This window comes from Alexandromys fortis, unplaced genomic scaffold (assembly GCF_014885135.2).
Source record: "Alexandromys fortis isolate MF-2015 unplaced genomic scaffold, M_Fortis_MF-2015_v1.1 scaffold_14, whole genome shotgun sequence".
NCBI classification, from domain to species: Eukaryota; Metazoa; Chordata; class Mammalia; order Rodentia; family Cricetidae; genus Alexandromys; species Alexandromys fortis.
In genome coordinates, this window is record NW_026067910.1 from 3,155,095 (window position 1) to 3,176,309 (window position 21,215).

Below are 21,215 nucleotides of genomic sequence, written 5' to 3' on the forward strand. Positions count from 1 at the left end.
CTCAACCACTGACAGAGATACAGAGTGTGCATCAATAGATAAAACAGGACTGTCATATCCTGCCAAGACAGGGTAAGATAGTTTTGAAAAGTTGCTTGCCTTTGAAAATGGTATGTCAGTTATGTTAGGCCTTAGCCAAAGTTGGTTGCTTCAACACTGCAAACGTGACTTTGGGTGACTGCCCAGGTAGCTAGTTGTCTCCGAGATTTGTTGCATGTTTTAGAAGTTGTTTTACTGAACTTCCTAATTACCCAGGTAACATTATTTCCCTTCTCAGATCTTCGATGGGGTTGAGGACTATATAAATGTAGTTACTTTTCTCTCATGACTTGGCCAAGTTATTTATTATACAAGACCTAAGCTAGTTAGAATAGGATATTTGTACTTATTGTATATAATTTCGTAGTAGGTTTAGAACTCTCTTACTTAAACAAAAGGGGGAGGTGTTGCTTGTTTGTGATTTAAGCCTTCATCAGATGTCTTTTACTTGCTCAAATACAAAATCATCTTTAACTGACTTGTGTACACTGTACATTCCATACTTGTGTTAATGAAGATTTATATGATACCTTTAAAAAGTTTATATGTTGTAAATAAAACAGACCAGACACCAATAAAGGTATGTAGCCCAGAAGATGCAGGCTCTCAGCATGTCTCTGTTGCAGTTTCCTCAAAATCTTACAAAAAGTTACAAAAATCTTTGAACAACTTCAAAGCTACTATCAGAGATGGTCCAGTCTCACTGAATTTCCAGCCCAGACATCAGACAAACCTTACACTTTACCTCACAAGACCAGAAAACAGCTAGCTCTCCCAGGACTTGACCATTATCCCAATTTTCTCAGAGTCTCCTAAAAATGCCATTGCCACCAGACAACACGATGCCCACATTTTCAAGAAGTAGGATGTTTGGTTTTTGGTCTTATGGTGGGTTACGGATATTTTTCAATATTTAGTGGGGTTGGTTACAAGTTATCATTGGTCATGGTCAGAAAAAAACTGAACAAAGGAGATTAGATTCAGGGATATCTTTCTGAAGGAAAAACAGGGGCATATAGCACAGAAATGATGAGAAAAAGGGTGGATTGTTGAGTCTAGTTTTGAACAACCACTAGTCTCAAACATTTTATATTGAGCATAAATTTTTATATACTGATACAAAATTAAGGTTATTTTTTGCCATACCATATATATGGTTTTACTCTTGTCTAAGGTATTATACCCATACAGCCAATTAGAAATATAATATATATTTAAGAAATACAGGTTAGTAGCTAGTCATCTATAATAAGCAAAAATGTAGTCGTATTAGGCATGTTTTGAAGATTAAATAGAGATATAATTTAGATACGTGATTTTCAAACACAGAAACCTACAGAATATGGCATTCTAGATGTTTTAATAACCTAAGGTTTTTCATGACAGTGAGACACATCTGCTCCTGGCAGCAGTAATTTTCTTAAAAAAAAAAAAATGATGATGGGCATCAAATAACCTCCATATGGAGTTCAATTTTGCTGGGCAAAGTTAGCCACTGGGTAAGAAACTGCTCTTGCTTAGACTGCTGATAGTATGCTGTCCAAATTGAATGAATAGGACATAAAAGAAGGCAACTGCTGAACTTTGCCAGGAAACGGTAGGGCAGCCCTTCAAAATTCCTGATTCACAGAAAAGTCTGTCAGACATTCTAGGCCTGTAGGTCAAAGATGGATACCCCGAGTTACAGAGGAACCTTGAGAGACTGTGCAGGCAGCCAGCTGCTTCTGTTATTTCTACAGTTTTGAAAGTTGTTTGTTTTACACTTCTGGTTTAATCGGGTAATATTATATCCTTCTCGGGTCTCTGATGGGTTGAAGACCAGTTATAGTTACAGTATTCCTTGTTACCAAATTCAGAAAAGAAACTTACATAAGAGATGCAAAATTTATAACCTTGAGAAACATAAAAGCTCAAAGCTGTTTATCTAAGTGTTTTATGGTCTAAAAAGATATTTTTAGGATGGTAATATGAGTTATGACAGAAAATGGTTTAGATATAAAACTTTGAACTCACTAAGATACGATAGAGAATACAATACTTTCTCCAAATTTGCCAAACACATATGGACTAAACATTGTGAATATAATTCTCACTTGATAATTGTTCTTATCTATAGTTTTACATTAAGAGTTAAAAATCTTTCCTTTTTATTTAGACAAAAAGAGGGAAATAATCTTTATACACAGTGACTATGTGTCTTTGGAAAGGTGCCTTCTGATTGTTTTAATAAAGAGTTAAATGGCCAAAAAGTAGGCAGGGGGTAGAGGTGGGACTTACAGGCAGAGGACTCTGGAAAGAGAGGCAGAGAAGCCAGACAGACAAAGAGGAAACAGGAGGTGCAAGATGAAAGAGAGGTAAAAGCCATGTGGTAAAACATAGATTAATAAAAACATGGGTTAATTTAAGATAGAAGAGCTAGTGGGACATGCCTAAGCTAAGGCTGAGTTTTCATAATTAATAGTTAAGTTTCTGTGTCATTTTTTGTGAGTTGGATTGCAGGACAGAGAAATACTTGCTACATATTTTTATTATCTAAAACAATTTTAAATTTAAAAATATTTTGAACATATCTTTCCCTCTGCAAAGTCTTTCCAGATACTCTCCCTATCCACACAACCTTAAATCCTAGTGTTAGAGGAAAAAAAGTGATATAAAGAACATTCATCTACTACTTTATAATAGTTTTTTGCCTTTTTAACTCATGGATTGCTACTATTCTGTAATTGTGAAGTAGCACCTGAAAATGTTAGGTGACATAGCCAAAGTTACACAACTAGCTGATAGGTGCCACATTCAGATACAGAGAGGACAGATCAGATACAGAGAGGAGTAAATTGAATACTCTTATGTCTTGTCTCCGCAGAGCAATGACGGGGTCACAAGAAAGTCAGAACCAGGGCTAATGAGAAAAGAATATAGTTTAAATGTTTTTAATTAAAGCATGATCTTTGTTACTTACAGAATATGAACAAAATAAATGACCTACCTAATTTATGAAAGTAACTTGTAACTACAAGAGCCTCAAATTTATATTACTATACATAGAGCTTTCAACAAACTTCTATCATAATTTTAAGGCCTTATTCTCACTAGGAATATTCAATATACTTCCAAGTGTGTTGAAATAATAGGAGCGGCGGGGCTGCGTCCCCAGCACCCCGGCCGCCTGGCTAGCTTATGCCCGAAATAACAACACACAAACTGTATTCATTTAAACACTGCTTGGCCCATTTCTATCTAGCCTCTTCTAGGCTAATTCTAACAAATAAAATAAACCAATTATAAAAAAGTGTGTAAGCACCCCAAGGTGCGCTTACCGGGAAGATTCTAGCCTACGTCCATCCTGGGTCAGAGGAGCTTCATTGCATGCATCTGCACGGGAGAGCGGAGCATGCCTCTCTGTCTGAGGCGTCTGGCTCTGAGAGGAGCTGCATTACTTCTGACCTCACTTCCTCTTCCTCCCAGCATTCTCTTCTGTTTACTCCACCCACCTATGTTCTAACCAATAAAATGGGCCAAGCCAGTTTCTTTATTAGCCAATGACCTTCCTCCATCACAAGTCCAGTCAAGCCACAGATGATGATTATATTTTTCAGAATCCCTCCATAGGCTTAGGATCAGGGGTGGAACCCTCCTCTAGTATATGCAGGCCTTTGGTTTAGCTCCTCAGCACAGAAGGGAAGGGGAGAAGAAAAAAGGAGCAGATAAAGAGGAAATATAAGGGGAACATAGGGAGGAGGCTCTAAGTAGGTAGGGGGAGGGAGAAAAAAAAGAGCAAAGAAGCAGGAGGGTAAAATAACAGTAAGGATGTCTCAAGAAGCCAAAAGTAACTTATATTATCAGACTAAAATACCTACAATCCACATAAGTCAGTGTATAAATATACAAATGCCCCCTCCAGAGCCAAGAGCCATCAAAATCCTCAATACTAGGCATGAAAAGCCCTCTTTCGAGTTGTTGGTCAGGGTTGACCAAGAGATTCCCAAAACTTTATAGGGTATTGGCCTATAGAGTCTAAAGTCCCCTAGAGGTGGAAGGTAACTGCTTATTGCTGAAGACACCATGCATTTCAGAAGCTGGGCCAGAGGCCCCTAAGCTAGACCTGATCTGAAAGCCTCCTCTAGGTCTACCCTTTGTGTTACAGAAAGGAGTTCTGCAAGCTTCCAAGGAAGGAAGCACCCAACAGTCTCACCCAGTTCTGACACCTATGAATCCCAATAACAACCACCATGGCATCATCAGTGTGCTAGTGGCATGCACGCCTTTGCAGTAACCGTCAGCTTTCTAATTATAAGTAACACAAATTCAGCACAAGGGAAATCATGCCTCATACTGAAAACCTAGCCAACTTCCCAGGGCTGATCTTGGAATAGAACTTACAATTGCCAGTTTACTAAACCAGCACCATCCCTATCTACATTCTACATATTTGTTCTTACACATTACAGAAAACTACAACCAACTGAAAATGCAGAGTTGTGGAGTCCAGTACCAACTGGTAGGAATACCATATAACCCCTGCACTTAAGGCTCAGGGATCACAGGGGAAGAAGGAGCAGAAAGACTGTAAGAGCCAGAGGAACAGGGAGTCTGCTGTGAGTCTCCCAGCCATATCAGAAGCTACACCCATAAAGTCTCACCAGTGTGGCTGCCTAAACATAACCTGAATAAGGACACTAATAGACTACTAATGATCTACATGCTAATGTAGATCAGGGAATGCTCATGAGGCTTCAATCCCAGACAAAGAACTACAGGCAACTGAGTAATGAGGGCAGGAAAAATAATCTTCCCCAGGGAAGAGCAGACCAACTGGTTATCCAGTACCAATGGTCAACCCTGAAAACATCTACAAGTAACATTATACAGGCTCAACAGGTTGTATTTATGTATTTAGGAATATGTGTGTGTGTGTGTGTGTGTGTGTGTGTGTGTAAAATGCACAACAATTAAAGAAAAGAGGTCATGAATTTGAAAGACAGCAGTGGGGGACTATACAGGAAAATTTGGAGGGAGAAGGGGAAAAAGAAAATGAAGCAATCACATTATAATGTCAAAAAAATAAAAGAACCATTTTGTGGGCATGGCAGCTCATGCCTTTAACAACAACACTCCAGTGGCAGAGGACAGGTAATTCTTGCAAGAGTGAGGGGAAGGGAGAATAATTTCTAACTTGTCCCGCTCAGTATCAATTTTGTATATGGCTATCCTGTAGAATTTACATCTTAAAGTCCTGCTCCTTTCCTTTGAAGAAAATGTTAACTGAACTGATCCTTTAAAAAATGTATTTAATGTGTATGGGTGTTTATCTGTGCCCAGTGCCTGTGGAGAGCAGAAGGCATCAGACCCCCTGGTACTGGAGTACTGACGTGAGCTACCAAGTGGGTGCTGGGAATTGAACCCAGGTCCTCTAAAAGAACAGCAGTGCCCTAAACTGCTGAGCCATCTAGCCCCCTTCTCTTTTCTTAATTTATAGACCTATATGGTCTTTGTGAGTTAGATAATTTGGGCATATTTAAATGTTATCCCATTTTTTTTTTGTTCAAATACTTAAATACATTTTACCAATCAAGAATATCCAGAAAAACTCAACTCAAGATAAAAATACATAATGTACTAAAACTGGGGCAAAATTCTATAATCAAATGTATTTCTGAAGCAAAAATATGTAACTATCACAGTAAGTGGAGTAAAGATAATATAAATGGATTATATTAATTCAGGATAAAACTTGTACTTTTCAGATCATTTTAATTTCAGGACTGAAAAGTATTTTCACACCTGCACACAGATAAGGTGTCAAAATTAATCAAGAAAAAAACAAATAAAAAGACTACTATGTACTTTTTGTCAGCCACACAGCACTGGTCCTATAAAAGGTTCTAACACAGCTGGCCCTCTGCTGGAAAACATCCCGGGCTTGGGTTTTCACAATACTGCTTTCCTCCAGTTCCTTCCCTAAGCACATTTCCTCCAACACTCTTCCAAGTTCGTCCATTAAACAAGAGCCAGCTACTGGTCAGGCAGGCACAAAGTGAGGTGCCCAAGTACTCCAGGGATGGTGTTCTGTCCTGTGCCTTTTCTCAGAAATGGCTCCTGGTGCTGTGTCTCTCCATATTATCTCCTTCAACACCTCAATGATTTATGAGCTTGTCCACTAGGAAATACAATCTCAGTAGCTTCTTCTCCTCCCTAGGTTTCAGGCTCACAGAGGTCACTTTCCTAAGTATTTTCATTTGCTCTAAATAAAGATCTCAGATACATGACAGCCAACATAGAGCCCCTGAGGAGTCTAAACAGCCTCAATGTGTAGTCTCTCCTCTCTCCAAACGCTCAATCTAGAAATCACCATTCCCCAGCTCTAACCCCATGTCCTAGCTACCAACATGTTTCACGTTTTCCTCTCTAAACCATTCTTCAACTGCACCCATTTCTATCCAAAATACAACCATTTCATTATATGTAGACAAACATATTTAATTCTTGTTTTCAACCTACATCCTACCTCTTGAAAATTAAGACAGGCTTCTACTCTAAAAGCTTCAAGACACTTCCTAAATATGTCAAAATCTTTGCCAATCAAGTTTGTTGTGGCCTGGCCCTTTATGGCTTAGCCCTGCACCCCCTAGCTCCTCATGTCAGCTTCTGGTATGACATCTTTGGTATGACACGCTAAAGTCTTGGCCTTTGGAGTGTCGTGGGGAGGACGTCTTAAAGGCTGCTATATTTTCTTCCTTGGGATGCTTGTCTGTCACTCTACCAAGGGTTCCTTTCCTCTCTTACTCTATGACAAACATTCATTTCCTTTGTAAGTAATCTTAGTCTACATGGCACACAGTAGGGACTTAAAACATTCTCATATTTCTGAGCCCAAAATTGGCTTCATGCACTGGAGTAAAAACCCCCAGAACTATGAGGCTGACTGTGACCATGGAAAGAGTAGAACACTAATGTAAGGGCACGACATTTCATCTGCGAGCATAAGGAATTTCACTTTTCTTCACCAACACCAACTGCTTAAAGAAGTTGCTTAACATTTAATTTTATTAAGGAAAAGAAACAATTAGTATATTTTTGGGCGACAGCAGAATAAAACTCTACAAATGAAAAAACTTTGAATTTCAGATGCTAACCTTTCTTTAGACAATAAAACAAGAACCAGTGTGGGAAAGGAAAGTGGTAGTCTAAAGGAGTGGTCACCTGCTTTCCCCTGTGAGAGGCAGACCCATCACCCTCCTGCCTGTAACTGAAGAGCTAAAGAGCATGGTGAGGAAGGAGAGCTGCTCCAGTGATTGAGAGCACTTACCACTCTTCAAGAAGACCCAAGTTTGGTTTCCAGCATCTACATGGCAGCTCAGAACCACCCCTTTCTCCAGCTCCAGGAGACCTAACACTCTCTTCTAACCTTCAAGGACACCATGGAGCATATCATGTAGGCAAAACACTCACAGATATAAATCAAAATTGTTTTCAAAATAAAAAACTGTGTATGAATGTCTTATGTGAATGGGCTCTACCTACACTATTCATAAAGACTCACTAGTCATTTCTTCATCAATAATTCAAAGTTCAAGTTTACACACTGTCCTCAAGAAGCTTTTATTCTAGTGGAAAGAGAAAAAAAACTTGAGCCATAGAAATGACAGACAGAAAAACAAAAATGGCAATTGAGGACCAAGGAAAGCCTCTCTGGGAGTGAGGGGATGAAATGTGAGGGAGGCCAGGGATCAAGAATTCTGTGGGAACGGAATTCAAAAGCATAGAAAATGTCTTTAGAGTTACCTATCAAATTTAAATGTTGTGTGCGACAAACAACAATATTCACAAACTGCTGCAATACTTCATTAGCATGGGTCTGTAATAAAAAAAAGATTATCCATTTCATGAACAGTCAAGATTTATACAGCAGCTAAAGGCTAATGCAGCTGTACTAAAAGTTACCTGGCAAAAGACACGGATGCCACCACTTTAAACAAAAGTGAAACAAATAGGAGAAGAGCCGGCTGCTCTGTAAAGCCTTGTATCTGTTAGTCAGTTAGGAGGACACTGGGAAGCATGCCTTTGATAAGTGTGATGGTTCTCTCTGGACCATGTCTCCAAACATTCTGATTATGATTATCTCCATCAGAGAAAAAAATAAACAAAGCATAAAGCAATTGGTGCTTAATTATATAAATTATGCATACATTCAAGTCTCTTTATTGTATACATCAGAAGGCACTGCATGATTGATCCCAATTTCACTCAAAACAAGGCATAATTTACATTTCCAGATAAAATACTAAAAATGTGAGCATTGCAATTAGAACCAAATGTAACTCAGTCTGCTAAATTAGGCTTAAGTAGAGAAAAATAACATCAGTTTATGGTGAGAAAGGATCTTAGTATTTATCTAATTAGCTATAATTTGCTATATATCATTTTACAAAGTATTGAACTTTTAGTATATAAAAGAATGACTGTCAAGCAGTGGTGGTGCTAGGCAGTGGTAGAGGCAGAGACAGGAGGATCTCTGTGAGTTCAAGGTCAACCTGGTCTATAGAGTGGGTTCCTGAAGAGACATAAAGAATGCCCAACATTCAGAGAAGTGTTTCTGGACAGTATGGAGATGACTAAATAGCCACAGCCCACTAAGAACAACTCTACTTTCCTTCTGCGGTACAGGGAAAGCTCATATACTCATCCCAAGGCTCACTGAGTATCAGTGGCTCAGTGATCTAAGGGGCACACTTCTGTAGACTACAGAACATACAGAAAACGGTATCTTCAGAAATATTCCTCAGTAAGCACACAGAGCCAGCAGTAAACACTCTGAGTTGTTAAGAGGCTGTGCCTAATGGCCAGATTAAACCTCAAGATGGACACACATGGTATCAGAATTTGCTTCTTCACGCCTTTTCTTTTGTCTTCCCTCTCCTTCCTCTACCAACCAAGTTAAAACCAGCTAATTTACAGCAGCATGGTGCTGGCACACACCTTTAAACCCAGCATTTAGGAGGCAGAGGCAGGCAAATCTCTATTTGTAGCCAGCCTGGTCTATAGATCAAGTTCTAAGACAGCAAAGACTACAATGTCTCAAAAAACAAAACTCCAGCTAGCTTTAACTACTACATTATTTAAGTCCCATTACTACTGGCATTGCCCTTTGCCAATCCAACCCTTTGTGCATCTAAAAGCCACATATACTTTGTTGGTACAAAAATTACTTTACTTGAACCCTCTATTCACATTTTAAAAGACAACTAAAAATCACTGCTATTTTTTATAAACAAACAAGAACAGGGTTTTGGTGATGAAGATGGAAGTGTAGAGAATAATCTGTGTAGTCTATCATGAAATCCCATGTTAATTAGCATAATCACGACATCACTTTGATAATCTCTGCAATTTTGTTAGCAAATATTCAGAACGTATGTAAGTTAAGTCCATTCTAAAGACATGCCAACAAAGAGCTGGACAAGAGACTGGAAACCCAGCAGATTTCCACCATCAGTTATACAGATGCAAGCTTACAACTAGATAAGGCAGGTTGTATGGACATACATCAAAAATCACATGACTGAAAAATCCCTCCATCCTGCTCATCTCTGTGAGGTCACAGAGGGCCTATCCCGCCCCTCAAAAAAGGCTCACGCCCACACAGGGACCCAGGGACAAATCGCTGCTCAGCAAACAACCAGAGTAATGCATGGTTCTAAAAAAAAAAAAAAACACATGACTGAAAAAAAAAATCCCTCCATCCTGCCCATCTCTGTGAGGTCACAGAGGGCCTATCCCGCCCCTCAAAAAAGGCTCATGCCCACACAAAGACCTAGGGACAAATTGCTGCTCAGCAAACAACAAGAGTACTGCATGGTTCTCCATCACCTGAGCACCAGTTCTGACCGTTAAACCTCTCCCTTGACTCTTGGCTGGGCAATGGTGGTGCACGCCTTTAATTCCAGCACTTTGGGAGGCAGAGGCAGGTGGATCTCAGTTGAGTTAGAGGCCAGCCAGGTCTACAAAGTGAGCTTTGGCATAGCCAGGACTGTTACACAAAGAAACTCTGTCTCGAAAAAACAAAAAAGGGGGGCTATAATTATAATTTTCAAATTAATTTAAAAGGGTTACATCCTTTCCAATGGATAAGAGGATGCTGGACAAGTGTTCACCACGAATCCAACTTCACAATATAATTCATGTTTAAATTGGCATCTCTGCCCTCCATGGTGTAATTTCAAATAAATTCATTCAGCACATATGTAGTCCTCTTAAATTTGCCATTCAACTGGGCATGGTAGTCCATGCACTTTGGCACCTGGGCACTTGGGAGGCAAGGGAAGGAAGATTTATGGAAGTTCAAGGCCAGCCTGGTCTACAGAGCTGTCTTGAACCACCCCCCTCCGGGCCCAAAAAAACAAAACAAAACAAAACAAACAAACAAACAAAAAAAAAAACAGGCATTAAAAATTTCTGCCAAGCCATAAAAACGTACAACTATTTTCAAGTTAAAGTCAGTTTGATTCCGCCTCGTTGTCTGGGCTCTAATCTACTTCTCCAAGATACTGTGACTTCAACATAACAAATACAGCAAATAACTCCCAATTTTGTGTCTCTCTGTAGAAATCAGGTCTTTCAGGTCAATGATGCTAGGTCCGTCAAATTACTCCTCCTCCCAAGAGTTACCTACTAGTGTCTTGGTGAAACCTTTACAACAGGGCACTACTTAGTGTAACTGAGACCATCTCAGCCAACAGAAGTCGGAGACTATTACTACTGCTCATATTCCAAACCACAGAATCCTCACCACCACCGAGTACCCCTTCTACCTGTTTAGAATATTTAGTCCACTACTCAAAAGTTTCCTGCAGCAGAGTCCCCACCACACTGGGTCTGATGCTCTCCTAAACCCCCAGAGCAGGGTATAACTGCAGCGCGAACAAAGAGCAACAAAGAAGTGGGTGGTAACAACCTCCCACAGAAGCAAGCTAGGACCCATCAAGTAGGAACAACTCCAAGCTTGCCTCCCTCCTCTTACCACTTCCCCACAGGCCTACCTAGCGCCAACTCAAAACCCCTGATTGTCACCGAGGAAGTGCAGCCCTTCCACATGAACCCTGAGAAAGTGGCGCTCAAAGAACCCGGCGAACAAAGGCGACGGAAGGAGTCCACGCGAAACACGAGCGAGACAGCGCCGCTCTGCGAACTTGGCCCCCCGCCAGCAGTAACTCCTCCGCAGCCCCACCCGAGCCGCGGGGTCCCGGGTGAGGCTGGAAGCCCAGCGCAGACTGAATGCCGGCGTGAAGGGGGACCCGGCGAGCGGGGGAGGGGACAGGGACGTGGGGCGGAGCTCCAGGCCGCCGGCTTTGTGCAGTCAGGCCCGGGGTGCCAACTGGGGTCCCTCGGGGGCCGGTCCGAGGCAGTGGACCCCAAACCTGCGCGTGTCCGTTCGGAGGACCCGAGAGGAGCGAGGGCGGACGATCCCGGGCCACGGCCGCGAAGCCGGGTAGGCCGTGTCCCTGTCCCCGCAGACAGCCACCCTAAGCACCCCGAGCCGCGCGTCCGCTCCGCCGCAGGCTCCCCTGCCACCCACCGTCATAGTAGTAGCACACTTTCTTCTTGCCGCCTCCTTGACTGTACGCCATGGGCTCGGGCCGCCGCCTCCTTCCCGGCTGCGGCTCCTCCTCCGGCTGCTCCCGCCCGCCGCGGCCCGGCGGCCAGACAACGGGGACTGAGGGAGACGGCGGGCGCACAAGGGCAGCCCGGAGCGGGACGGGAGCCGGAGCGGGGAATGCTGAGAGGTGGGAGCGGTGGTGGCAGCGGCGCCGACGCGCGACACTCGGCGGGGGAGGCCCAGGGTGGCGGGGCTGGGAGGTGGGCGCTACCACTGCGGTGCTGCAGGGGGAGGAGCGCGGCTGCAGGCAGGCGCAGCGGCCGGCTCGCAGAGGATGCCGGCGGCTGGGGCGGGAGCAGTGTACCCACACTTGTGTCGCATGCACTCCAGAGGTGCGAAAGAACCGGCCTCGGCCCCGCGCTCGGAGCCCGGGACCTGCAGTCGTCGGGCTCCCCCTCAGAACTGCGCGCACTGGTTGCGCCTGGACCGAGCTTGCGCACTCGGAGCCTGCTCAAACGTATCCCGGGCTGTCTGGACCCCTCCGCCGGGTCCCACGCCGCTCCCCTCCCCCACCGCCGCGATGCTCCGGCCCCAGCCCGCCACCTGCCGCTGCGGGGACCCCGAGGGGAACCCGCCGGAACCCTCCCCAGGGATTCAGAAGATGCTGATCCTCGTCTATGTGATGGTTGGAGATTCACACGCTTTCCGATTCGCTTGTACTCTTTCCCTCCTCAGCTCCTGATAACTACTCTTGATGACTGACTTAGAGGTGGTAATGGCAGGCTGTATGTACCTCCTGGGTTTAATAGGCATTTGATAGCCGTCTATAAGTACGGCTGTCAGCACCAATTCCTATTTGTAAAGCTGTCGAAAGTGCCGGGAAGCACGTGCCATAACCATTTGTTCTTCGTAGGTGTCGGTAGCTGGAGGAGCGCAGTGCTGTCAAGCTCTAAGTAACGGTGCGAGGACCCGAGGGGTGTGGGACTTTTCCAGACTCTACATGTTTGACCTACTGCATCAGACTGGATGCGCTACTCCCTGGGCACTAAGAGAAGAGCAGAAATCCAAAGAAAGGATCTGAACAATTGAGTCCCTATGATTAATAGCGTGACATTTATTGAGTGCCCGTCTAAGCCAACCTGCAAGGCGCAGTCAAAGGATGGAAGCTGACAGTCTAATACAACACTCGCATTTCTTAACTGTTATCACTTAACAATTCCTTTTACTTGCATACACTGGCTCCTCCCTAAAGAGGTGATATTAAAATGAGACCACACTACGCCACTAACAAAAATATTGTTGTACTTTCAGATCCCCAGGACTCTCAAGCCTGAAACACCAATTTCCTAGACTTTGCCCCAAGAGATTTAGAATTAGTCCAGGATATCCTTGTCAATCCCCTTTTCCCCAAGCCTCTATTTTTAACGAGACCCTGGGAGACTAACAGGGTACATTATCTCATTGAGGAGATAGTGGCTCACAAGCTTTAGCAGGACTTAGGGTAACTCAGCCTACCTGAGGGGTGGTCTCTTGCCCCAGATGACTTTCAGACAGACAGATTATCTCTGGAGGGAGGAGACAATAGAAGGAAAAGTCAGAATTTAGGTCTGTAAATGGAGCCCAGAACCCACAGCCTGGATCAGGCCATGTCTCCCTGCAGCATGCTGGAACAGAAAGTTAAGAAAGCGCTGGAGGGTATCTGGAGGGTATCTGGAGGGATGGCTCAGTGGTTACGAGCACTTATTGCTTCCCAGCACCCACATGATGGCTCATAACCAACTATAATCCCAGTTCCAGGAGATCCACCAAGTACATAAGTGATACACATGTACGCAGGCAAAACATTCATATACTTAAAGAGGAGGAGGAAGTGATTGATGGAGGGGTACACATCCCATTGTGGGTGAAGCCACCCCTGGGTGAGTAAGTCATAGGAAGCAAGAACAGTAAGCAGCACTCCTCCATGGCCTCTGCATCAGCTTCTACCTCTAGTTTTCTGCCCTACTTGGATTCCTGTCCTGACTTCCTAGGATGATGAAGTGTGTGCAGAAGCATAAGCAGAACGAACCATTTCCTCACCAAATTGCTTTGATCATGATGATTCATCACAGCAGCAGCGACCCTGACTAAGGCAGGTGTAACCTGGGAAATGCGAGGTGAGGAACACCACTTTGACCAGGCTTCTGCAGCATATTTCCTCAAGAGTGGGCTGTAGAATGTTTTAGGAAATGGACTGAAATCAGGGGAAGAATGTAATTAAGTTCCTCTGTGAAGATCCAAATATCCATTTCCAAAGCTGCTTCTCACATACAGCTTCCAGGCAAGGAGTCCTTTAGGAGGAAGTAAGGAATCAGGGTTCCCTTCCACAGTGCTATCCTGAGAAGCAAGGGCATTCCATGCTTCTGGCAAGGACAATGATGTGGTTCACTTTGGGCATCTGGCTTAATGACTAAGTCTAGGAGAAATCTTAGCTTGGAGTCTTAAAGAATCAAAACACATGGGGAAATCTAGCTGGTACTCACCTGGAAATGTCGTCCCCATTGTCTAGCTTCCATAGTGCTGGAAGGTGCTAGGCATACCACCAGAGGAGAAATGTGTAGGTCATACTAAATTGTGTACCCAGTAATGAGCTCCAGTAATGATCAGCCAGGCAAGACACGTCCAAGGGTGCAATAGTGACATGAATGTCACAAGAGTAACAAACCACTGTCTCATTGGATTTAAGATCAACTCCAAAAGGTAGAACCCATACTTGGAACTGTTATCAATATCAAGAACCTATGGCTAGACAGGTTATAGGTCTTATGGGAGATTCTACTGCTATTACCCTGCTAAACAGACATAACACTGAACAGACTCCTGATGAGTTATGACCATCCCTTTAGATTAGTGCTTCTCTCAAGCTTCATTATGCAGAGGATTGGTGTGGGACAATTCTGTATTCTGCCAATTATGTTTTAAATAAACGCTAATTGGCCAGTAGCTAGGCAGGAAGTATAGGTGGGACAACCAGACAGGAAGTAGAGGTGGGGCAATGAGAACAGGAGAATTCTGGGAAGGAGGAAGCCCATTCCTCTGCAGTCCTGTCCAGACACCAAAGAAGCAGGATGTGACCTCCCCACTGAAAAAGTTACTGAGCCATGTGGCTAACATAGATAAGAATAATGGGTTAATATAAGTTATAAGAGCTAATACGAAGCCTGAGATAATGGGCCAATCAGTTTATAACTTATGTAGGAACTCTGTGTGATTTACTTTGGGACTTAACGGCTGTGGGTACTGGGCAGGACAGAAACCCCAACAAGCAGGCCCTTATGTTACAGTGGATGGGAATGAACATAGAAACCCATCACTGGTCAAAGTGAAGAGAATGAGAAATTCAGAATGTTCATTTCTAAGTGGGACATCTATATCACTCCTCCATGAGCTCAGGGATCACTGGGCAAGAGAAGGAGGAAAGATAGTAAAAGGTTTTCTGTCCCCCCATATGTTTCTCTACTGATGCAGTAAGCCAGATCAAGCTGGATTGAAAATGTATAACTACAGGTATATTGAGGGCAAAGCAACTCCTGGGTAGGTTCACTGCTCTCAGAGATTGAAACCAGAGAAGTTGCATACCTAAGCCAGGGCAGGAAAGTTTTGTAGATTGTAGGTGGGGAGTGATGATATGTCCACCACAAACTGGGTTTGTACCCAAATATGGTCAAACTGAGCACTTAGGTGGGAGAGTCTTCTGTTTTGTGTTGATTTCATTGGTTAAATAAAGAGACTGCCTTGGCCCTTTAATAGGACAGAAAATTAGGTAGGCGGAGTAGACAGAACAGAATGCTGGGAGAAAGAAGCTGAGTCAGTGAGTCGCCATGATTCTCCCACTCCAGACAGAAGCAGGTTAAGATCTTCCCTGGTAAGCCACCTCGTGGGCTACACAGATTATTAGAAATGGGTTAGTCCAGGTGCGAGAATTAGCCAAGAAAAAGATGGAACTAATGGGCCAAGCAGTGTTTAAAAGAATACGGTTTCCGTGTAATTATTTTGGGTGTAAAGCTAACCATGCGGGAGGCCGGGCGCTGGGAAAGCGGCCCACCGCTCCTTCTACAGCTGATGGCAACAGGAGAGGATGTTGCAGTAGTTGCCAAGAATGAGGAACTGGAATTTTTGGTGCCTTACCTTTGTTTGGAGACTCTTTGAGTGGGTGGGGTTTGGGAGAGAGAAAGGGAGGGGGGGTGGTTGGGGCTTCCAGAACCATGCAGGGACAGGTAGGAAGCTCCAACTGAACAGACAGAAAGAGCCAGAGGAGGTTGTGACTACAAGGAACCAGTGCTTTCGAGACACAACAGGTCAAATGCACATATGAACCCTCAGGAACGTGATAGCAAACAGTTGACCTCCGCAAGCTTAAGTCAGACAAACCCAAAGAGGAGAGGGGAGGTGGCCAAAGTCCCACCCCTCACTGAGAAGCTATTGGCAGTCAATACCTGATGAAAGAGGGGGAGTCAGTTTTCTTTAAGGGTGTGGCCTCTAAGGGGTTGACTCTGTGCCAGCTGATGGCCAGACATCTTAGGGTATATAGGCAAAACGAATTGGACTTTATGGGTTAGTGAAAAATAGAGAAAGAACACAAAGATGAGTAGGTTGGGCAGGGGGTTAGGTATTGGAGAAGTTAGTGGAGGGAGCAAAAATGATCAAAGTACATTATAATAAATTCCAAAAGCACTAGTAATTTTTAAAAATAATAGGTGGAAGAAAGGATGCATTGAGGAGAAACCCATTGGCTTCTAAAGCAGCACCTAGTGGCTTATGGGATTTTACAAGTCTGGATGTTATCATTGAGATCAATACTATATATTAAGCTTGATCTACTGCTTAGATATTGATAGAGTCTGTTGTAATTTGAATGTAATTGGGCCCCATAATCTTATTGCATCATTGAGAGTGGCACTATTAGGGGGTATGGCCTTGTTGAAATAAATGTGGCCTGGTTGGAGGAAATGTGTCACTGTGGGGATGGGCTTTGAGGTCTCCTTTGCTCAAGTTTTGCTCAACGTGACAGATCATTTTCTGTTGTCTGTAAGATGTAGGTCTCTCATCTAATTCTCCAGCACCATGTCTTCCTGCCATGTCCCTCATTGTCACAATAGACCGAATCTCTGAACTGTAAGCCACCACCTAAGTTAAATCTTTTGCTTTGAAGAGATTCCTTGGTCATGGTGTCTCTTCACAGCAATAGAAACCCCAACTAAGACAGTGCCTTAACTAAGTCCTATATAAACTAGGTAAAATGAAGGTTGTGCCAATCAGATTTATTGAAGTGATTCATAGTCACATAGTCATGTGAAAATTTGTTCTACAAACAACAGCTAGGACTGGATTACTATAAGAAGCAGGCCAGTATCAGCCTTGAGTCTTGTATAACAGATTGTAAGTCTTATCTGTTCCCTGAGACTGATCAGTGTTTGTACAGAGACATGTGCAACTAAGTAGGCCAAGGTGACCATACCATGCTTATCATGTGATGATCTATCACCATGAGAGGGAAGAGTCTGGCCTATTTGCTGCTGCTTCAAAAGCACTGGCTGTTGGCACTGGGTTTCTCTTTTGCGATATAGCCCATTACATCTGTAGATATCACCTGAGCTTATTACATATTCCGCATGGGGCTAAGGGCAAAGAAATTGATAGAGATATGCTGATGCTCATGCTGCTTGCTGTGCTGTGAGCAGTAAATACTGACTCTCCTGCCCCAAATCTCCAGACTTCTGCCAGCTGCCATGAATCTCTAGCAGGTTAGCTCATTAACCTGCAAGAAGGCTGAAAAAAAAAAAAAAGAAAAAAACTCATTGTCTTACAGCTCATGAAAACATAAAACCAAAGTACTGTTATCCAGATGAAATTTTTCTTTATATATTGATCCCTGGAATTAGGTAGTAAATCTTAAAATCTTTTCACGCATTGAAATTAGGAGTAGAGTGGTAAATCCTAGTATGTTCTAACCACACAGCTCTTTTCTAAAGTGGATTCTGGGAATTTGAACTCAGATCCTCATGTTTGCACAAGTCCTCTTGCCCAATGAGCCAACTCCATGGCTCTCTTATTTTTACTTTGCCTATTATATATTTGCATTCATGACCAGTCCTTGCTGATATGCTATCTGGAGATTTCTTCTGCCAAACTTAGCCTTGCTAAAATTTTCAGGACACAAACAAACACAAATAGATTCTTCATATGACAATAACAAGAATGGCCTCTATCTGGTTTTCCAACATAGTCTTATTCCTTTCTGAAACCTAAGCTCAGACTTGACTGTGCATGTTCCTCTGCCTTTCAAATTCCCACTACCATGGCTGCTAAGCTGTGTTTACAGCATCGCACAGCTTCTTTAGCCCAGAGCTCCAAATTCTTGTAAACTTGTAAACCAGTTCAGAAGAGCTAAGAACAACTTGGTCAGGTTTCTTAGACCAACAATGCTACTTTTTGCTACCAATTTGCTGTATAGGTTACTTCTCTGACAGCTATCATTAAATACCTGACAGAGCCATTTAAAGGAGAAAGGATTTGGTTTCACTCACAGTTTGAGGAGATACAGTTCATCATGGCGAAAAAAGGATGGCGGTCAGAGTGAGGCAGTGACCATGGTACCCTGTGGTCAGAAAGTACAGAAGGTGATTGATGGTGTTGATCTGACTTTCTGCTTTCCCCCTTTTTTATTTGTAGCCCGTATCCTTGGCACATGAGATGATATTGCCCACAGTGAGGATGGATCTCTCCTTTCAGTAAATTCTGTCCAGAAATGCCCTCACAGATACATCGAGAGGTTTATCTCCCCAGGATTCTAAATCCTGTAGCATGAATATAATCGGTCTTAATAATAAAAACACAAAGTCAGATATCAGGGTAAATGCTGGAAGATCAGAGAAGTAAGGCTGCCAGCCACTGAAGTTTTCACCTCCACAAAATCCTCAAGCTGAAAAGGGTGAGCTTCTGACTCCTCCTGTCTTCCACTCCTCTCTCCATCCAGCCATATCACTTCCTGTCTCCCTAGTGCTGGTATTAAAGGTGTGTGGCTCCCAAATACTGGGTTCAAAGGCATGAGCTCCCAAGTGTTGGGATCAAAGGTGTGTGCCAACACTGCCCGGCCTCTATGGTTAATTAGTAGAGAGCTTCTCCCTCTGATCTTCAGGGAAACTTTATTTGTTAGAGCACAAACAAAATATTGCCACATTTCCACTTTTTTTGTCTAGAATAAAAAAGGTTATAATTGACATAAGAAAAACTACATATAAGTACAATAACTATATACAATATATACAGGCAATAAAAACATCAAAAATGACTAGTCGTGTAGCAATGAATAAATTTAGAGAAAGTACTCCATACCTATCCTGTCTTGGTGAGGTCAAAAGGTTGTACCTAATTCACTTTCTATACTGACTTGCATTACCAAAACTATCTTTTTTATGCCTCTCAATCTTATACATTTTACATTTCTTTAGTGGATTTCTTTCCTGAATCTGTTAATAATGAAAACTCTAAGTATAAAGTCTTTAACTCTATTAGAGACCCAAGAAGGAAGTAATATTACCTGAATAAGTAGGAAGTGCAAGCAAGCAACTTCCAAAAACATATGAGATATAACAGAAACAGCTGGATGCCTGAATAGTCACCTGAGATTTCTACGCAATGTTGGGGTATCCATCTTTGGCCTACAGGACTAGCATATCTGACGGACTTTTCTGTGAATCAGGATATTCTTAAGGGCAGTCCTACCTTGTCTTGACAAAGTTTGGCAGTCCTTTCCTTTCTGTATTGCTTGTTCAATTTGGAGGAAGTTTGTGACTTTCTTAACAGGAGATGAGATTTCTGGGTCTCATCAAAACACAACACTGGCAAATTGCCCAGGCATAAAAAGGTCAAGATTCTGAATAACTAAAATCAAGTCCAACTTCTTTATTCAGATCATTGACATGATGAACTATGACTGTTTTCTTTTAACATATGGTAAAGCTTATCTTTCTTGTCATGAAACAACTTTATGTTATACAAATTTCAACCATAAAACCAACCATTTCCGGATAATATGTTTTAAAAAATCATCGATTGACATCACACATCACATCTAATATAGAAATAGGGTGTTATTTTCAAATGTTACAAAGGACTTTTTGAGTTAAGAGACACATTCTATGTCTTAAAAAGTTATTGTTGGATGTGTAAGTAGTCATGTTGTTCAAAATTCATGGAATAATACAAATCAAAAGAATAACATCTTCTGTTTGTAAATTACACCTCAATAAATCAAAGGTTAATCCTACTGCACGTACTGGCTTTGTGGGAGCCTAGGCAGTTTGGATGCTCACCTTACTAGACCTAGATGGAAGTGGGTGGTAATTGGACTTCCCACAGGGCAGGGAACCCTGATTGCTCTTTGGGCTGAGGAGGGAGGGGGACTTGATTGAGGGAGGGGGAGGGAAATGGGAGGCGGTGGCGGGGAAGAGACAGAAATCTTTAATAAATAAATTAATAAAAAAAGAAAAAAGCATGCTCATTTGTATGTTAGAGGATTGAAATTTTTAAAGGGTGATCAACTTCATTAGACTTTAGAGAAATGTAAATCAAAGCCACAAGATGCCACTGCATGCATATTGGACTGACCTAAACTAAGAAGGCTGACTGATGGGCTGCAGGTGTAGCTCCGTGGTAGAGGGTTTCCCTGGCACTACAAGATCTTGAATTTTTAAGTTATTTCTTTTATTTTAAAGATTCTAGTATGATTATACAATTTCTCCTTTCCATTTCCTCCCTCCAAACTCTCTTATACATCCCTCTTTTCTTTCTTTTGATAAAGGTCTTGAATTTTATTACCAGGGAAAACAAGAAGGTTAGTTGGCATAATGGCAGGAGCTTAAAACCATAACACTCTTGTTAGTGTGAGAGGGGGATTGTGGCCATCCATGACCTATGTTGCCACAAAAGACCACAGGGATGCTCAGTGTTTGGACTGCCATCAGTGGCCATGTAGGTGTCCAATAGCCATGCCACTGATGGAGCCATGCTGGTCTGGGTGGCCTGTGCTGCTGTCAGAGACCATGGATGTCACCCAGGCCTGGCTTGCTGCCCAGGACCATGTGTAAATACATGGTCCTACAGCAGCTGGGTATGAGTTGATGTCTGTGACTTCTGTTGCAACTGAGGGCCATGTTGTTGCTTGGAGTCTGATTAGCCACCCAGGACCACGTTGGTGCCCAAGGGCCATGCTGCATCTGGGTCCATACAGACCTAAGTGTCACATATTGCTGTCTGGTGACATTGTGACATCTTTGTCAGGACTGCAGTTGGGGGGCCATGATTGGGTCCATAGTCATGGTCTAGGTTGATAGCCTTGGCTTCTGTCAACATGAGGGCCATGTGGATTCCCAGGGTTTGGATCACTACCTGGGCTCAGATGTGCTGCTGCTAGTGCCTTGCCTGTATGGGTGGCATACGCTGCCACCAGTGGATATGGTGCCATCTGGACCCTGGCTGCTGCCAAGAACCATGTCTGGGTCCATGGTCCTACCAAAGCAGGGGTCTATGTTGAAGTCTGTGG

At 43.0% G+C, this 21,215-nt stretch overlaps 1 protein-coding gene across 1 annotated transcript in view; it reads right to left on the bottom strand.

The window, feature by feature from the left end:
- The window catches only part of Hdac2 (histone deacetylase 2), a 39,069-nt gene extending 27,190 nt beyond the window's left edge, over nucleotides 1–11,879 (bottom strand). Inside the window, exon 1 of the mRNA XM_050137999.1 lies at nucleotides 11,612–11,879. Within this exon, the coding sequence (XP_049993956.1) occupies nucleotides 11,612–11,663 (52 nt within the window). The 5' untranslated portion in view covers nucleotides 11,664–11,879. The remainder of the gene's footprint in view (nucleotides 1–11,611) is intronic.
- Between the last annotated feature and the right edge of the window lie 9,336 nt (nucleotides 11,880–21,215).